Source organism: Phalacrocorax carbo, chromosome 12 (genome assembly GCF_963921805.1).
Source record: "Phalacrocorax carbo chromosome 12, bPhaCar2.1, whole genome shotgun sequence".
Taxonomy (NCBI): domain Eukaryota; kingdom Metazoa; phylum Chordata; class Aves; order Suliformes; family Phalacrocoracidae; genus Phalacrocorax; species Phalacrocorax carbo.
In genome coordinates, this window is record NC_087524.1 from 4,420,740 (window position 1) to 4,441,068 (window position 20,329).

Here is a 20,329-nt window from a genome sequence, read left to right on the forward strand (position 1 = left end):
AAATTTGTTTTGACTTAAGATCTAGTAGCAAGTCTTGTTTTTAATTTGCAGTGCAAGTTGATTGCATAATTGTGAAGCTGTTTGACATGTGTGATATGATTTGATTTGCATTCCTGCCAGTTTTCAACTGTAAGAAACAAAATCTGTTAGTAACAATTTTAGCGGGAGTCAGTGGAGGGTTCTTAGAGTTTGTTTTCCATTTCCCAGAGATTGAAAGATGACACTCTTATAAAGCTATTTGAACACTTCACATTATTGCTTAGCTGAGCTATATATGTTGATGTAAGTGGCTTTGATATTTTCAGGGGGAAAAAGTGGAAAAAATAATACATAACATATATTTTTATATATATTATATATATATAAAATGCAGTATAGAATGGAAGAAGCAATATAATGCTAACAGAAACAAGGATTTAAAAAAAAGGGTTACTGAGTTATAGCAAATAGCCATTAGGATGTCTTGTGGAAAAGCACAGACATCATTGAAACCTGATTAGAAAACTTGAAACCTATGATTATGCTGGTACAGAGGTACTTTTCCCCTGGAAGAATACATACATAGAGTTGGCAAAGCATTTGCCCCATAACCAAGAGATCCTGGAAATCTACGGAGGTCATAGTCTTGCCGATGCAGACAACAGCTATATTCAGGCTGAGCTGTGCATGTTACAGCACTGGAGTGTTTCTGATAATGTAGCTCTGATTGTCACTGATTGATTTATTTTTTTCTATTGTGCAGTAGCAGGGAGACTTGAAATAGCATTAGTTCCTGAATAGATTTTCTCTGGAAAAGCCACAGAATAAGCAGGTGATACTATTGTAGAGAGCAGAGTGAAAGGAAGAGGAACTGGCAGAAGCATATAATCAGATAGCAATACAGGTGAAGTAGTTACGAAGTATTAGAGATTATAGAATAATAGAAATGGCAACACAGGTATGATTTCCATGAGGTCAGAGAAAGCCTAACAAACTATGCAGTGGAAGTGAAATAACAGGCCAGAGACCAAAAAAGTAATTCTGAAGATGCAGGATCTTTGTGCTGCATGGAGAGCAGCTGATTTAGAATGAGGTGGGTTGTTTCAAATTACACATCTTCTTTAGGCTGTTACCAAAATGTGTGACCGTTACTTGCTCTCTTATACAGAATTGCTATAAATTTATATAAAACATTGGACCGTAAAAGACTACTTCGGACATTCTCTGTGGTTCCCCACAATTGTAGGCAACTGTGAAATAATGCCTACTCCATTTCAGCCTACAGAACACACCACGAACCACAAAACATTTTTTTCAATACCCTGTAAAAACTAAAGGCAATGCAGTACAGGAGACCAAAGTGCATGGAAACTACAGCATGCCATAAGACAAAACCAGGAGAGGCTGAGGATGCCACCAGTATTTTAGTTACCGACAGATCCTAACTCCACCACAGGTCATTGTTTTGAAACCAAGCATGCAGGCAAATGGAGGCACAGAAGCCTCTTGATTGCACACCTTGTATACTTCCTGCTGTTATCTCACTCCCTGAGAGCACTCTCTGATGGTTCAAAGGCAAACCCCTCTTCACCATGTCCCCAAAAATCAACTACTCTGAAGAAAGAAAAAAATTGTTGTGGCACAGTGCAAGGCTCTATACCACAGTGAAGAATTTTTGCCTTGAAGCCAATATGATGTCAATTAGGTCATTCTCACATGAAGAATCAGCTTGGGTACATGGCAGCTTATACCGTACCTTTACTGTGCTTAAGAAAAAAAAAACCAGACCAGAAAGCAACAGCTGAGCAGCACAAGGAACAGACTTTTTAAAAATATGCCCATCGCACTTAAATCCACAGCTGCTTTCAGCTGAATAGTTTGAATTCTGCTGGGATAGATTGGTATTTTTAAATTTGCAGTGCCCCTGAAGACTGTAACCAGTTCTTAAATCTGTTATTCACAGGGAGGTACGTCAAACTGGCCACAAGATCTTCCCTCAGTATGTTTAATGGTCAGCTAGTAATATGTTCAAAACCAGGTACTTTCTCACCTCAACCTCTGTATACAAGTGGCTAAACTTAAATTGTCTCCTTCATGGTAGTGGCAATTTCTAGTCAATTTTATTTCACAGTTGTGATTTTTTTTTTCCTTGCAGTTCCTCTCCCACTGCTATGGCCATGTTCCATACTTGTTTTCTGTGTTTCTCTGACTGTAAAGAGACAGTGTGTGCTGTAGCTGATCAGTATTTTAGTGTGCCAAGGAAATGTTTAACAATACAGATCTGCTCATCTTTCCCTAGGTATAGAATCATTAAGGTTGGAAGAGACCTCTAAGATCATCAAGTCCAACCATCAACCCAACACCCCCAGGCCTCCTAAACCATGTCCCCAAGTGCCACGTCTACATGTTTTTTGAACACCTCCAGGAATGGTGACTCCCCCACCTCTCTGGGCAGCCTCTTCCAATGTCTGTCGCTCTTCCAGTAAAGACATTTTTCCTATATATCCAGTTTAAACCTCCCCTGATGCAGCTTGAAGCCATTTCCTCTCATCCTATCACTAGCAACCTGGGAGAAGAGACCAACCCCCACCTCACTACAACCTCCTTTCAAGTAGTTGTAGAGAGTGATAAGGTCTCCCCTCAGCCTTCTCTTCTCCAGGCTAAGCCCCCCCAGCTCCCTCAGCTGCTCCTCATCAGACCTGCTCTCAAGACCCTTCCCCAGCTCCGTTGCCCTTCTCTGGACACGCTCCAGCCCCTCCAGGGCCTTCTTGTACTGAGGGGCTCAAAACTGAGCCCAGCACTCGAGGTGGGGCCTCACCAGGGCCAAGCACAGGGGCCCCATCCCTGCCCGGCTCCTGCTGGCCACACCAGTGCTGACACAAGCCCGGGGGCTGGTGGCCTCCTTGGCCACCCGGGCACTGCTGGCTCATGCCCAGCCGGCTGTCAGCCAGCACCCCCAGGGCCTTCTCCGCCGGGCACTTCCCAGCCCCTCTGCCCCAGGCCTGCGGCGTTGCCTGGGGTTGTTCATGGAGTAGAGTCACTAATTTGATTCCCTCTCCTTTACTAGCAGACAATTATTATAAAACCTGTAGGAACTTACTTTATGATTTCTCTTACTTTTTAAAATTTGCTTGAAATTAGTTCAACAAAGTTGGAACACTTTGTGACACAATTTTACCTTACTCTTGAAATGTATCTTGAATGCATTTGTCTTGTTTACTTATTTGTCAATGGCACAATAATACAGATGTTAGCATTTTGCAACCTCTTTGCTAGTTTACTTTAGATTATAAAAGAAGGGTAAGCATAAAGAAAGAAATGCTATATATATCCCAGAAGTGCTATTATGTGCTAATATACAGCATCTTATATAGAGCTCAGCAGGGATGAAGAAAAGCCCTTACAGTAGAAATGCAAAACTTCATCACTGATCATCTTCACGAGTAGGAGATGGGGATAAGAATAGCCTAATTCCTGTCGTTTCCTGTCAAATCAAAGACTGTCTTCACACTGAGCGTAGTAATACTGTTTATATGATAAACAATGTTACTACTCTCTGCTTAAAAAGCAAAAAAATATGATGCATGATCCCAAGATAATTGCAAAGAGAGTGATACTGACAGTAAGAGTTAAGTTTACTTGTTGCTAGTAAATTATTCATGCATATGGGAAAGTACACAAGATGCAGTAAGGAAAATTTGAACTGGACCTAAGGAAAAAATCCACAATGAGGATTGCCAAGGGCTGAGACAGGTTACCCAGGGAGGCTGTAGAATGGCCATCCTTGGATATATTCAAACTTTGTTTGGATAAAGCCCTGAGCAATCTGATTTAACTTTAACATTAGACCTGCTTTGAGCAGGGGCTTTGCACCAGGTGGTGTCCAAAGGTCCATCCAACCCGATTAGTGTATGGTGCTATTCTAGATACGGTGCTAGCAGATAGGGAATTTAACACTGGAAATAGAAGATCCAAATGTGGTTATATTTAGTCTATTTTTCATACCAGAGTAAATATGCAGTAATTTCAAGTAAGTTGCCAGGAGTTTGAAGGAGGTGATTGCCCTCTCTATTCAGCACTGATGAGGCAAGATCTGGAGTGCTGTGTCCAGTTCTGAGCTTCTCAGTACAAGAAAGATATGAAGCAAGTCCAGCATAGGGCCACAAAGATCCTTGAGGGACTGGAGCATCATTCGTATGAGGAGAGGCTGAGAGCACGGCGACTGCGTAGCCTGGAGAAAAGACGGCTTGGGGGGATCTTATCAGCATGTATAAATACCTGATGGGAGGGAATGAAGATGAAGTCAAACTACTCTCAGCAGTGCTCACTGGCAGGACAAGAGGTTATGGGCACAAACTGAAACACACAAAATCCCACCTGATCACAAGAAAACACTTTTTTTGCTGTGAGGGTGGTCAAACTGAACAGATTGCCCAGAGAGGTGGTGCAGTCCCTGTCTGTGTAGATATTCAGAGCCCAACCGGATGCAGTCCTGGACAACCTGCTGTAGCTGACCCTGCTTGAGCAGAGGGGTTGGACTAGATGATCTCGGGTCTCTTCTAACCTAAGCAATTCTGTAAAGTTTTCCAGATTTTAAAAGTCAAAATGGCATTTCCATCAGATGTCTAGAGACTCGGTATTCAGTGAAGGTGAATGCTGTGGCTTCTCTCTAAATAACACTCAGATTGCTCCACAATGCCTATTCAGGAAAGGAGGGAATTTTTTTTCATTATTTTCCCAGTGCAGATGTGTCCCAGTCATTCTTTCATCTACAAATACAAGTAACTCTTGGGATAACTGGAGGGTAATTGGAGACTTGCCTAGAAACAGACTCCAGTGTAGCTCTACAGGGATGCAAGGTTGTACTTGTGTGGATCTACTTGCAGAATTAGAATTATTCACCCATTTCAAACATTACTGAGAAACTGGCCGTATTGACCAATGTTCATTTTCTCTCTGGAATTTACTTGAGAACTGACATAAAAAATGGTATTTTTCAAAAATGTTGGAGCTGCATTAATGAGTAAAATTAATGAAATTCTTGGAGCTCACAAGTTCTTATGTGTCCTGGCTGTTCCTTTAAAAAGATGCATTTTATTCATATTAAATGTAAAGAATTGCTCTGATTCACATTAGGATGATCCAGTAGTTCTTCAAGAATTTCAGCAAACTACTCCTCTACTTTGATAATGCTTAAAAAGCAGTCTTTATTTTCTATGTATTAGATGAGCTCATGTATGTAAAAAAGGACTTAGATTAAAAAAAAATGTAAGTACTGTGTTAGAGGACACTCTGAGAACTGCTGAGTACAGCTTAGTCAATAAGGCTGAAGTTTAAGAAACACAGAAAAACAAGTATTTTCATCACTGAGCTAAGGGCAATGATCACCCTCTCTGTGATACTGTGTTTGCTGTCGCTAACACATGACATGTATTTACTCTGACTAGCTCAGTTTATTTTGTTAATTGTTTCTCTGGTAACATGAAAATGACCACCTTATTTGATTCAAACGCTATTCCTTTGCTACCTTTTAACTGCTATAAGTAGATCAAAATGCTCACATCACTTATATGGCCCTATATTTTTAAATAAACCTGTCATATGCAATGCTAGAAGTTAACTACCTTTGAAATTATAATGAATTCATAAGCACTTATTAACATAATTTGCTTCCTCATGATATAAAGTAGGAGTAAGTATTTAAGGATCTTTGCTACACTAGTTTCCTCTGATAATGAAATGAGAGCCGCTTCTGCACGGCTTCTCATTCATTCTTTCACCGTGTTCAGTGAGAGTTAAGGACGCCCAGCGTCTCATAAATACAGCTTGGTACAGCAGGACCGAGCTCCTGCACTGTGGAGAGATGGGGCAAGAATTTTTCATGTACGCTGCCGCTTACCTGGCGTGGGACCCGTCGTCCTTAAAAGAGGGACCCCCGGATGGCTGTGGGAATCCATACCGGTTGTGTGTTCACAAGTATCACAACTGCTGTGCAATTATTCCGGTATTATTTATCATAATAATTATGTAACTCTGTGTTTTTAACGTGCTTGAATAGAACATTGTGTACCCGTTATTGTGTAAACATGTGCCTAGCTGATAAATTTGTTTAGAAAAATGTTTGGGTTTTTTTTTTTCCCAGTAGAGACACTTGATAAACCATGCTCTGAAATCTCACTTAGAATCCAGTTTATTTTTAAAACAAATCTTACCAGACACAGTCATTTTGAAACAGCCAGGAGAGCATCAGCAGTTGCTTGATTTAAATGCATGTATCTAAGTTTAATAACGCTGTATCACGCTTAGTCTGCATTCAGGCAGGGCCACTCATGCTCATTCTGAAAAATGTCAGCTTCTGCTTAACTGACAGAACGTGACCACTAATTAAAATATTCCCATGAGATATATATAGTCCGTGTTGTCTACTTTCTCTTCTAGAGCGTAGCGTTCTCTAACTGTTGACTAGGCAGTGTGTGCTTTATGGGTTAATAACGCAAACAACGGTTAACAATAGGCAGCCAAACCCGTCAAAACACAACTTTTTGTTAAGCGTTACCACATGCTGCTTTGAAAGAGTTTTAGCTTTATAAACTTCTGTTCATGTTGTGGAGAAATAGCCCTGTACAAGATGAGCATTTTATCAGGAAAAATTACGCACATTCTGGTGAATTACTCTATGTCAGGTTTATCATGCATTCACTGTAACTTGAACTGTAACAGTATTTAGCGCACCTGACTCAGCCTGGCAACTGAGTTGGTGTAAACGGAGGTGTACGGGAGGGTAAATGCGCCAGGAGGTAGGATGGATGGCAGGAGCAGGCCGACGCTATGGAAGCCTTCTGCTCTGGCAGAACATGCCTGCGGGCGAAAGGGAGACTGGGCTGGAGGGCCAATGCAAGATTAGTATCTATTTCAAACGCAGAATGGAAAAGCAAAGACGGTCACAGGTAACGCGGTGGTATTGCAGCTAATCTAGGGAGAGCCTCCTTATATTTCTGTTGTTCTTGTTGAAAGGAGTGTGGAAGAAATTGGCTAGAAATAGTGCAGTTGAAAAATTCCATTAAGGCAGCTTTTGTTTTATGGATTATTTCCTGGTAATATGGTGTGTTTCTGTGACTAGGGGAGCAAAAAGCAGGTGCATTGAACCACGGAGACACCTTTCGCTGGTGCTTAATCATTCTCTGGCTAGTTGGAACGAGTTAGAGAGGACATGTGTAACTCTTTATAGGATTTGGGCCTAACTTAGCCCAGTGGTTCGGTGTTTCCTCTTGAGGGGTGTAAAAACGGGTTTGAGCTCTACCTTTCCGCGAGCAGAAGCCGAAGTTATTTTTAAGAACCGGTGCAAGAGCGGAAGCCGGGAGAGCGACGGTGCCGCTGGGAGCGGGCCGGGGCCGGGGGCGCGGGCTGGGCTGGGGCCGCTCCCGCGCTTACCTGCGGCCGGCAGCGCCGCCCGCCCTCCACCTCCGCGCCCGGGGCTCCCGCCGCCGCCTCCCGCCCCGGAGCGGCGCTGCGGGCCGCGACGCAGCAGGGCTCGGCCGGGGAGCAGCGCCTGCGCGCCCGTCCCGCCCGCGCGACCCGCCCCGGGACCGGCCCCGCCGCGGCGGCCTGCGGGGAGGGCAGGAGGGAGGGCTCGGAGCGGGGGGAGGCGCACGCCCTTTCCCTTTCTCTTTCGCAGGGCGGGCGCCCGCCCGAGGCCGCCGGGCTGCGCCGGGTACGGCGGGGGGCCGAGGCGGGGCGGGAGGCGCCGCAGGTGCGCCGGGGGAGGGACGGGGGCCGGGAGCGGCGGGCAGAGCCCGGCCGCCGCCGAGCGGCCCCGCCCGCCGCCCTCTCCTGCCGGCGGCCCGGGGGCGGGGGGGGGCTCGGCCCGCGGGGGCCCTCCGAGGCCTGCGGGCCGCGGCGGGGCTGTGCGGGGCGCCGGGGACCCCCCCAGGGCTGGGCAGCGGCCCCTGCACCTGTCACCGCCGGCGGCCGGAGCTCGGCGGGGGCGGGGGCGGGGGCGCTGGCTCGGACCCGGGCGGCGGCCGAGCGCCGGGCAGGCAGCGGCTGCTGTGTAAACAACAGCCCGGGTACCCCGCCAAGTTCATGGCGATACTTGTCCTCCGGGGCGTGATCGCCGGTGTTGAGGCGCCAGGCTCACGCACCTTTCTCTTTCCACGTGTGTTACAGGTAGGAAAATGACTCGCCTGGCACGGGAGCAGGAGTTACCAGCCATGTCCCTGTGAGACCTCCAGAATTAAGAGCCAATGCCTGGGGAAGTCCAGTTGCACAGAGCAGCGCCGCAGCTCTTGTGAACCGTCGGCACTGACGCCTCTCAGACTTGCTCCTCTGGCCCGAGTACTCTGCCAGCATTTCCCACCCCACGAATGGCTACTCAGAGGAAGCACTTGGTGAAAGATTTCAATCCTCATATCACCTGCTATATCTGCAAAGGCTATCTCATCAAGCCGACTACAGTAACTGAGTGCCTCCATACCTGTAAGTAGTGCTTTGCAAAATACCCCTCCTTCATAAGTGATACTTCCTTAAAGTGTTACGTGTTTATTATGATCCCTGTGCTGGTTTCTGATTGCATCTAAAGTGTTGCATGAAATGCTATGCAGTTTCTTCTAGGGTTTCCTAGACGCTGGTCTGCCGTTTGGGTCATCTTGAGGGCATGTTGGCTCTGCTGAACACCTTGCAGAATAAAGATACCCCTTTTCTTTCCCCCAAGCTAGTGGTGATTGTGCTGGCTCTAGCACCAAACATGTATCATTGTGGCCTGGCTGATCTCAAGTGAGATCTTCAGGTCGGGTGTGGTATTTTGATGACATAACTACGCTTTTGAAACTTTAGCCAATGTGTCTGCTGGCAGCATGCCCGATAGATACACCAGTTTGGTCAGTACTGGCTCACGTCTCTCTGTAATGTGTTCAATGGCACAATGCATAGAAATACTTGAAAGTTGGCAAAGTATTTATTTAGGGAGTAGATCTCTGAATGAAACAGACTCAGGAAAATTTATTCAGGTTGTTTTATGCTCCTTATAAAACATTTGTGTGTATGAATTATATTAAACGTGTGAACAGTCCTGTCAGACTCTGTCGGCTTACTTCCACGAGCGAAGTTACATGCTTCAATTTTTTACATTTATTCATGAATAGAAGATAGTTTGCTTGGACCTTCGTGAGAATTTGGCATCTTTCCAAATGAAATTTGAATTCTTCTAAAAGAAGAGTAAGGGGAACGCTATGTTTTCTGGTGGATATCCCATTTTTAAATCTTTAATATATACCATTTAAAAGCCTTGTCTTGGCATTTCCTGTCCTTTCTGCATGGTGTTGTTCTTGCAGCTGTTATTGTCTTCACTGTTAATTTTTACATTATGGTGTTATGTCCCTAGTATGTCGAGCACACAGAGAATGAAAACATATCATTCCTCTGTGGTGTTCATAGTATAAGGATAGTATTGTTTATCATTATAATACTATTTTTACTTCAGTTTCTGAGAAAAAAATAGTGTTGAACTGACTTTTTCCGAGTCTATTATCAGCTAAGGATTATATTGTGTTTTGTGGTATTATTCTTCAGTTTTGGGTTACTTGGTAAAGGAATTTAAGTTCAGGAGGAGAGAAGTTAAGCAAAGTGTCCTTATAAGAACTTGAAATAAAACAGGGAGAGAGGTATATTGGGTATTATTAAGTGATCTTTCCCTTTTAAAGAAATTGGAAAAGTTCCAGCATTAGTTAGTTTTTTTATGGTTGAAGTTTAGTGAACAGTAGTAACTTTTAAAAAGTTGGGATGAGGGGAAAAAAGTTGCATCAGAATTCAGCTCAGACTTACAAAAAAACCTGGTTTTATTATGGTTTCTTTCTGTTCAGATAATTTGTTTATTTACTTTCGCTCCCATCACAAAACAATAATGGCAGAGGAACTTTTTTCTCAGCAGCATTTGTCTCTCTTCTTCACTTGTGGATTGTGAGCTCTTCACTAAGACAGCTCTCTTACTGCCTAGTCCCAGACCAGTGCACGTGAATTTTACTGAGCTGCTATATAGTTGCACGGGTCTCCTCCTCACAGAAAAGCTGCCACGTGTTTGGGTCATTAAGTAGAATTGCAGGAAAGAAGCAAAGCAAAGTTTAGTTGCCAAAATATGAAGCTTACAGTGATGGAAAGGAAAATGAAAAACTTGAAGTGGTGATATGGAAGTCTCATGTCTGTAGAGGAAAAGGTGATCTGTGTGTGGCAGAACTCAGGAAGATAACTCTGATAAATTATTTTACACTTCGGCTTCGAAAAAATATTTTCTCTTTTTTTTTTGGTGGGTTTTTTTGGGGGAAGTACAGGTATGGTTCTTTGGTTATATCCAAATAGTTACCAGGAATTACAACAATTTTAACTGTCCTTTGGTATTTGTCTTGTACTACTAATTGCTGTAATTCAAAACAGTGTTGGGCAAATGATCAAAATCTGCAGATATTAGTGGTTTAAGAAGCAGCATAAATTCATTAGATACTGGGAGTACAACATATTACTCTGGACAAGATGAAAACATGTATTGACATAGACAGTCTCCAGTGATCACAGAGGAGCTAATGCGATCAGTAGTAACCAAATCAGTTAGCAGTTAATTCGCGTCTCTGTGTTGCTGAAAAAATGTTAAGTAGTAAAGTTCTGCACTGAGAAATCTGTGCCTTTTTAATAAGAGACGTTTCTGATGGGGTTTTTGGAAATGTTGGGCAGACAACCCCACCATTTACTGGGAAGAATAAGTGCAACTTGGGCATTAGTGGTACAAACTTACCTATTGCTGTTGGGAAGGAAGCTCTTATATTACTGCAAAATATTTAATTATTCTGCAAATTCAGTACTTTGTTTCTTTTTTGCTATTTGCTACAGAATGGTTTTGTGTTATGGACTGAGACCTTTTTTCCTAGTCTGTTACACAATTGTCAAGGATGTCTAGGAACTATTGGTTGAAGCAGGCTAGATGTGAGCTAAAGGGTATGTCCCAACATCTGTGTCTTGAGTCACTTGGTTGTTCAGTACAGTGCACGCTTACAAAACTTGGAAAATAAATTTACCTCAGACACATTCTTTAGTGTCCTAAAAGACACCAGACTGTTTACACAATCATAGAAATGTTGGTTGGAAGGGACATCTGGAGGTTGTCTAGGCCAACTTTATGCATGAGGCAGCTTAGTTGCCAACACTATACCAGGTCAAGCCATGGCTCTGTGTAGTTGAGTTGTGAATTTCCAAGCATGGAGTCTCCACACTCTCTCTCAATAAGCTTTTCCAGTGCTACACTATTTACTTAGTGAAGATGTTTTTCTGAATGTCCTACCAAACAGCAGCTTGTGCCCATTGCTCCTTGTAATACTCTTTGCCACTACTAAGAGAGCTGGGTTCCATCGCGCCTGTAACTGCTCTTCAAATGGTATAGACTGTTACTAAATCACCTACTAGCCTCAACCATGATTCATTTTTGGTAAATTGATATCACCTATTCCTGATTACATTTTTGTCCCTCACGTAATTGGAAATCGATTCCAAGGGACACGACATGATCTGCCATCTTTCCAAGGAGCTAGGGGAGCCTGTTTAGTCATAGTTACCTGGGTCATCCTTCCCATCCATTTCTCAGCAGGCCCTAACCTGCTGCTCCCTGGCTGCTGGTCATCTTGTCCTTCCCAGATCAGGCTGGTATGCATGGAGTTCTGGGATCAGGTTCTACCTGTGAAGACAATAGCAAAAAAGCTATTGAGGACTTTTCATATGGACTTTCTATATGATCTATTCCTAAGTCGTTTCCTTCATTCATTAACAGCTGCGTTTTCTCTGAACTTCAGCTACCAGCCTACTTCCAGAGTCCCCATATGTCCTTCGTCGGTTTTACCTATGGCTGAGCTTTGGCCTTCCTAATTTTGTCCCTAAGTGCCAGAGCAATATATCCTTTTGTTTCCCATCTTGTTTCTGCTTCTAATATGCCCTGTTTTTGCATATTAGGAAGCTTGTGCACCAAGCAGTTCTCGTGCAGTAAGCAGTTCTGACAGAGTTCCCTGTACAGTAGGCTAGTTCGCTCTTGAGGTCTGAATAAATTTTCTTTAAAAAAACCCAGCCAGCCCTCCTAAGTGCCTTTCTTTCTAATGATAGACTCCTTGGGAAATCTGACTAGCAGTTGCTTAAACAAGCTGAAGTCCCATCTCCTGAAGTTCTGAATCATAACTCTGCTGTTTAACTCTGTATCCTTCCTTGAGATCCTGAACTCCATCTTCCCGTGGTCGCTGCAAGGCAAGCTGCCATCTGCGGCTGCACTCATCACCTGGTTTTCCCTGTTTACAAACAGCAGATCAAGTGGTGCATTACTCCTAGTTGGTGTCTCTAACATTTGCCTTAAGAAATTGTCAACCAGTGCAGTCTAGGAACTTTCAGAAATGTACTTCCATGCAGGAAAATGACCAGAGATGTAATTTTCAATATCAAACCAATAATCTTACAACCAGAGTGGTTTTCAGATTTTGCTAAGAACTTATGCTCTCACCAGGAGATCCCAAAAGAACTTTACTGCAGCAAAATTTCCCACCCTTGGACAAGCAAGCTGAGCTGCTTTCATACCTCTTCTCCTGCAGAAGCTTCAGCCAATGGCATCTAGCAGGTCATAAAGGTTAGCAGATCTGTCTTATTTTGAAATAGAAGATTTCAACCCAAAAAGTCTGTCTTGCTCACCACATATTGAAATTATCTGTCCCTTTTAACAGGAGGGAATCCAATCTGACTGTCTGGTAACTGTAATTAACAGTGGAGTAGTCTCACATGTATAGTTTCTGAGAAAGGTCCTTAAGTATATTGAAGTTTTCTGTCCTGTTTTTATGCAGACACTTTCCCTAAAATAAGTGCTTTTAAAACAGGTTTAAGATAGCTAATTAAATACTTCTTTAAACATACCAAATGACTTGTTACATCTCAGTGCTATCACTGAGATGGGTTTGATGTTCCACTAGCTGTGTGTATCCTGTGCCCCTCCTTTTCTCATTGGATCAAAGAGTGATTAATTTTGAGACAGGAGATCCTTGGAAGAATTCAAAGGATGAGTTCTGACAAAGACTTTGTCCTACAGTTAACTAATTAAACTTCCTTGTCTAGAATATTTTGTTTAAAAAATGCTATATGAATTTTTATTTAGGTATGGGGTTAATCAGCATTTAAAAAATAACCTAGGAAGAGTCTTCTCACTGAACAATATGTGTGTAGATATGCATAAGATATGTACTTTTTTTTGTTTGCGTAAGATGACATAGAGCACAGTCCTGACATTTTTCAGCTGATTACAAAGATCTGAAAGAATATGCGAACCAGATATCTCTGTATTGGGAAATGTAGCATTGTGTAGTATGTTATGGTTGCCAGCCAATTAGCATATGTCACACGAGTACTTTTATCAGCTCTAGTAAATCATCTTATGTGAATTTAACTCTTGTTGTGGCTCATCTGAAGTGTCATAGTACAACCATGAAATTCAGGTCCTCGTTTCACTGGCATGTCTAGCACATGCCTCAAAATTCTGCAAACTGTGTACATTTTGGTTAAGCTGTTTTCTTTTGCCTGTTTGCTGCCACACCATGACCTACAGTAAAGCAAGTGAAACCATGTCATTTTGTTAATCTGTACCGGAAACACTGAAGGTTTTGGTTTGGGTTTGGGTTTTTTTCTTCTCCTCTAAAGTGGTAGATTAAATATATCTGTAATTTAATTGTGTGTAAAGATTCCCTTTTTCCCTACCCTTTTCACCCAATACTTAGACTTCATCCTGTTCACTGAAACTTCAAAGTGATAGGCTTTGAAAAATGTTCGGTGTTTTATATTGAGAATAAGAGAGGATGATTATACCTATCATATCTGAAAATACTGGTTGATGATCCTACTCCTACTAGAAGTATCCTGTAACAGTTCATTATTCTTGAGTGTAGAGTTTATGTGTATTTTTTTACTTTTACATTGCTATCGGTAAATCACATTTAGTTTTGGCTGGCAAATCCTCATAGCACCATAGTTTTACATGAGGAAAAGCAAAAGTTGTTTTAGATGACCACAGTATTGATTTAGAGTTGCAAGGGTGGGTTCATGGTATAAGATCAGCTCATTATTTGAGCTGGCTGCACAAAGACTTGATCCAGATCTGTATGTTTATTGGGATAGGGAATGCATCCATATAGGACTGGCTTAAGATTCTTGGTTCCTTATGATGTTTTGTCTGTATATATTCTACTCAAAGAGCTCTCTTACACTGGAGATTAAGCTCTTCCTTAATCATTCCCTTTTTTGAACCATGCATGGCTTCCAAGGGTGCCATCTTTTATCAGAAAAAGTTGTAAAAAGAGCACATAAATATATTCAGACCAATTGGTTTATATTATAAATATTTCTTTAAGCTACATCATTGTGGATTTTAGCAGACTTTATGTTTAGCAGTGTTTAGTGTTTGGGAGGTTTTGGGGAGTCAGTCATCTGACTTTAAATAGTGTGTTACTTATCTATCGTGTGGCATAGAGTTCTTCCGAACAGTAATAATTTCAGATTTCTTCTAGGTGTAAATGAAAGTATAGCTCAGATAGGTCCTATTTGTCTTCAGTTTGGGAAATAAGCAAAAAGCCTAGCAAAGCCAAGTTTAAAGTACCTTTACAAGATAAATCAGTGAGTCCTTTTCAAAGCAGTCAGATCAGTGTAATCTCATCACAGACTTCAAGAACTTCTCTGATGTGAATGAAGCAGAGATCCCAAGAGCAAGTGAAGGGTATTAAATTATCTTCGAAGAATTTCAGACATAGCTTTCTTAAAACACAAGGAAATGCTTTCTGAAGGAGGCTAGTACTAATTGCTTACCGAAAAAAGAAACGGTTCTGGTATTGATATGAAGCCACTGGTAATCCTCTTAGAGTCTCCATTGCTAAAATTTCCCAAATAAGAGAAGGTTAGGGGTTAGGCTTACCAGTTCCAAAATTAATATTGATCAATACCTGTTACATTTATACTGTTTTTCCAAATTTTTTTTTTTAATTCTTCATCAATCATTTGAAATTGGCGTCTGGTTAGAAAGACTGACTCCATAGAGGCGCTACTGTTTCTCCTGGGCAGGAGGCTTACAAAAAATCCATTCCTTTATTATAGGAGTTAGCAGAAGACGAACTCCATCTCACTTTCAGCTTTCTACTGAAAGAGTTATCCCTAAGCTCAGTCTCTGTGAAGGCAAGTTAGAAAAGGTCTCGAGTAAACCAAACCCATATGTTACGTACCTCAGTGACTTTCAGCTGAATTTCGATATCACCATTGACAACTGTGTTAGACTTTACAATTTCACATCATACTAGCTTCTCAGCCTTCCCCCACCCCCCTCTTTAAACTGAGGTTCTCCAGCTAATGGAATTTCTCAGATAGCAGATGATTCTTAACCTTGCTGTTCTCATCAGTATTGTCATCACCCGCCACTAACCTGTACACTTTCTCCTGACAGTAATAGTGTATCATCTCCACCTTCAGCACAGTGTAGGTACCAGGATTATGATATATCAGGAGCTGCAGTTGGAAGAGCTCAAGTGGCAGCAGTATATTTCACAGATTCCTTGAGAAGTTTAGGCAGAATATGGTTATTTTCATTCTCATTGAAGTAATCCAAGAAGTGCTTATTCTAGAACTCACTTCAGACTTTTACTACCTCTGACATGAGTTAATCCTACTTAGTCCCTTGGTTTACTTCACACAGACCTACTATCTCTACATTTAATTGCTCTTGTGCTCTCTACTTCAATAATATAGAAGACTCATGCCTCAAAAATGTCCTGTTTGTTTGGGTTTTTTTTTTAATAAATGGGAAGAAGACATCTCCTCCATTAATGAATGGGGAAATAACATTTTCAACAATGGTAGCTACTTCCATTCATGGCAATATTTCCTTTTCTACACTGTCTTCTTTCTAAAAATCTCTGAGTTGCTTAAATTTAGACACCATTTAGCCACTATGTCTGCATATGGTCTTCTGTTTGAAATATATTTATTTTACAGTGATTATGTATTACTATCAATTAAAGAGGCTTCTCCGTCATGGTTTTGTGCCATATTGTCTTCTGTTTTGATTTTCCCGTCGTGTGTTTAGAGTAGGACCTTTTAATTATTGGCTCATTTTTCACTTCTCAAGAAGAGCAAGACAAATGAATGACATGATACCAGGATGGCCTATTTCAGAAAGAAAAGCACACTTCATCCTAGCTTCCTCATGAACACTGTATCAGAATTTCATATTAATTAGTGTTACTGATTGTTGGTTTCTTTGAATTCAAATGACATGGCACGCTTGTGATTTAGCTGGAGGCATTTTTTGGGGGTAATCTTCAGGACTACTGGTAGTATCAAAAAATACAGGTACAGTAATTAGAGTTGGAAGGTAAGCGAGAACGTTTTTGGAGAGTATTATATTATATTCTTTGGCCAGCTAATCAAATTCTGTCTGTGCCCTTGAATGGTGCTGGCTGCTGGCAGGTAATTGAGGTCTGGACACCTGTAGGGTTTCTGTTTGTTCCTTAGTTCATGTTTTTACAGAGCATTATGTCTTATAGCAATGCCTGTATAACTTTGGGAAAGTGATGCTGCTTATCAAAATTAATTGATGTCTAAAGCAAACAATGCAGTTAAAAACGTCTATAGTAGATGTAGGTGGAGAAATTTTAAAAATCCCACATCTATTTCATCTTGGCGTAGCTAGTTGAAATCAGAAAGCCATAACCCAAATCCAGCTAGTACATTAATTTAAGAAAAGAGAATGGTGATTGATATTCTTGGAGAGGTTATTTTTGTATATATTTTATTGCCTGTGCCTCTTCCCTTTTATATCATAGTGTATATGTGGCTGGGTTTTGATTAGCGAAGGAACTGGACTGTGCCTTCAGTTGTTCCCTGTGCTGCTTTGTATTTCAGGTGGGTGACAGAAGGAAAGATAGTTCAGGTAGTTACAGGAGCTGGGGTGGCTGAGGTGCTGGAGCGTGTCCAGAGAAGGGCAACGGAGCTGGGGAAGGGTCTGGAGAGCAGGTCTGATGAGGAGCAGCTGAGGGAGCTGGGGGGGTTTAGTCTGGAGAAGAAGAGGCTGAGGGGAGACCTTATCACTCTCTACAGCTGCCTGAAAGGAGGTTGTAGCGAGGCGGGGGTCGGACTCTTCTCCCTAGTAACAAGTGATGGGACGAGAGGAAATGGCCTCAAGCTGCACCAGGGGAAGTTTAGGTTGGATATTAGGAAAAAATTCTTCACCAAAAGGGCTGTCAGGCATTGGAACAGGCTGCCCAGGGAGGTGGTGGTGTCTCCATCCCTGGAGGGATTTAAAAGAAGGGTAGACGTGGTGCTTGAGGATATGGTTTAGTGGTGGGCTTGGCAGTGACAGGTTAGCGGTTGGACCCGATGATCTTAAAGGTCTTTTCCAACCTTAACGATTCTATGATTCTATATTTTAAAAGTTATTTGGACTTGTGCTTTATTTTAAGCATGTTCTTAAATGCTCCGTTGGGCTGGCATGAGGGCTTCTGTTCTGTAAGTGTAGCAGCAAAATGTTTAGTTTTAGGAGTATTAGTTATAAAAAGTGTATAGAAAAGTGAAGAAATGTTGTAGGTACAACATGACCTTTGCTGCTCTGTACTAGACTTCGTACCCGTGGAAGTGTTAGGGAATGCAAGTGCAAAAATCAATTAAGTCTAGTAATTTAACAAATTATAAAAGATCTGTGATATAAGAGGAGTTCTGTGATTACAGGTTCTTGCATCTGTATGCCAGCGCTAAATACCTCACAGCTGGAGAAAAAATTAACTCGTATCCTGAGGGCTGAACAGTGCTCCCATAGCGTCAGTGTTCTTGGCTGTTTTGGAGTCCCCATGCGCAGGGGACAGCACTGCGCCCTGCTTGCTGGCCTTGTTTGGCAGGACTCGTGGGCTTTCTGAGCTGATTTTACCAGTTCATCGGAAACCTGCCCCGCATCCAGCACTGCTAGAGCTGTTTGGCTGGGGGAGAGCGCCAAGAGCCGGCCGGAGAGCTCTGAGGTCTGCCCATCAGATTTAAAGGGGAAAGTTCATTGTCGTTTCAGCCAAAGCTATGAAGTTGATGTCCTTAAGTTAGTGTTTTAAAGCAGTTGAGAAAAACACCTGCACAGAGGTTTAATGTATGTATATTATCAGCATCAGCTGATTTGTAGTAACTCTTCTGAGCATACTAAGGCAAAGATAAATGCAGGCTTTGCTTGTTAAGTGACATTTGTTAAAGGAATTTCAAGATTCCTTAAAGATTGTCATACAGTTAGGATTTACTAGCTCGTTTTAGAGGTACTCCTAATTCTTTAGGTAATTGATGAAAGAAATTACAGTACTTTAGCAGAAAGCATTTGCAATTGCAGCAGTCCATTTATTTTTTCAGTCCATTTACTGATGAATTTGCAGTTCTCATTTCAGTTTAGGTGAAGTAATAATAAACAGAGGATAGAGTTTATCTCTATGCAGAATGTTGTAATGCAATAATGATAGCAGGCATATTTGTTCTCATCAGGTTAGCTTCCATTTTCTTATTAATGGCAGTAAAATCTGCAGTTTGCAATTAGTCATTTGGAAGCAATAGTAGTGTAGCACCTTATTAATTTAATTTCAGTTTATTGGATTTTAAATTAACACTGTTGTTGTTTTGGGTTTGTTTATACTTTCCGTGGTCATGATCCTGATTTTTCATTATAAGCTTCAAGTATTAACTGTCTGCTCTAAGTTCTGTCATTGCTTTTGAAGGTGCTATGTCAAAAGGGAAACATAGCCACTTTGAACCTGCGTACAACTTCTGTGAACTCTTCTCTTACAAGAAGAATTTACAACCGTATCTTCAGTTGCCAGCAGCTCTGCTGGAAAGAAAATAATGTGCATAAGCCATTTTCAAATCATCTGAAGTGATGACTGGCTCTGCTGGGCTAGAGCTCCCCAGCATGCAGTTTCTCAGAACCTGTTCTTTACGTGTGCTACATGGGATGGCTTTTGCATTTTACAATGCTCGGAGAATTATAAGTGGTAAAAATACTGCATACTTTAGAGCAGCACTTGTCTAACCTGTTCTGCTGAACTTGGTGTCAGGGCAGAGCGGAACTAGCTGTGGCTTTGAGGAACAAGAAATGGATAGGGTACCTTGTAATTACTTGCTTAAAATAATACTGTCTTATCTTTGATGTACCAGGTAGTTAGCTGGTATCATTAGGTCATGTTCAAAAAATATTATTTAGATCTTAGTCTAAGATTTTAAAATTTTTTTTCTTTTGTCCCTCAGTTTGTAAGACTTGCATTGTTCAACACTTCGAAGACAGCAATGACTGTCCCAGGTGTGGCAACCAAGTGCATGAGACCAATCCACTAGAAATGTTAAGGTAAGATGACATTGCACAATGTTTGCTGAAATGGAAAAACAAGAAATAAAATCTTAATATCTTTATCCTGAAAAGGAATTAAATTTTTTGCTTATTTGTAAAATACATATACCAGCAGTTGTTGGCCATAGATTCTGTCAATGAAAGGAGGAAAGATAAGGGAAAGGCACAGAAAGGCTGGGTGTATTGTACAAATTAAAATAAATATTTCAGTACCTCTATCTTCACATGAAATTAAAGTCTAGAGTTTCTTTTTTTCGACTGATTTAGGGCATTCCAAACTGCATGCAACTTTTTCCTTCTTAGTGCAATGTAGAAAATGAATGACAGAAATAACAGAGTGTTTTCCAGGGTGTAGATTTACCAATATGAATTGAAATCTGCTGTCAGATTAATGAAAAGACAATCATGAAAGAAAGTTTTGACACTGAAAGTGCCCTTTCTTGAGAGCTTGCATTTTTTATATCACAATAATACATCTTTGTTTAAACGATTATTTTTCTTGAAATTCTGGATTCTCTTTTAGTGATGTTATGTTGAAACAAAGGTGATAGTTACCTTACAAGTACAGTACAGAGAAATCAAGATACATGATCATAAGTGGAAGAACTTCATGTTTTCCTGAAATGATGAAGCCACTCTGTGCCTTCTCTCCCAACTCTCCCTCCACCCCACCTTACCTCCCCCAGTATTATTGGTTTGTAATACTGTTGTGAACTTAGGAAGAAATATACTTACATCAATGTTAAAATAAGTATTTACATCTGGAATCTATTGCTATTACTTCATAACATCATTATGTTTGCTACAATTCATCATATTTTGCTTCAATTTTTGACTGATATGTATGTGCAGAGCAATTCCCATGCTTCAATTATATACCAAGAGGATAGGTGAGAGAGATTAAATTCAGCAACTCTAAAGGGTGTTGCTAGCTTAAGTCTTTAT

The 20,329-nt window shown here is 41.4% G+C and overlaps 1 protein-coding gene across 4 annotated transcripts in view; it reads left to right on the forward strand.

Moving 5' to 3' along the window:
• PCGF5 (polycomb group ring finger 5) overlaps positions 1-20,329 on the forward strand; it is a 72,541-nt gene that overhangs the window by 26,212 nt on the left and 26,000 nt on the right. For 3 of the 4 annotated variants that reach the window (XM_064463785.1, XM_064463783.1, XM_064463786.1), the window contains 2 exons: positions 8,146-8,454; positions 19,285-19,381. In XM_064463785.1, coding sequence (XP_064319855.1) covers positions 8,343-8,454; positions 19,285-19,381 — 209 coding nt within the window. In that variant the 5' untranslated portion in view covers positions 8,146-8,342. Of the gene's footprint in view, positions 1-7,549; positions 7,691-8,145; positions 8,455-19,284; positions 19,382-20,329 lie in introns of those variants that run through there. The other variant, XM_064463784.1, reaches the window with a different exon arrangement.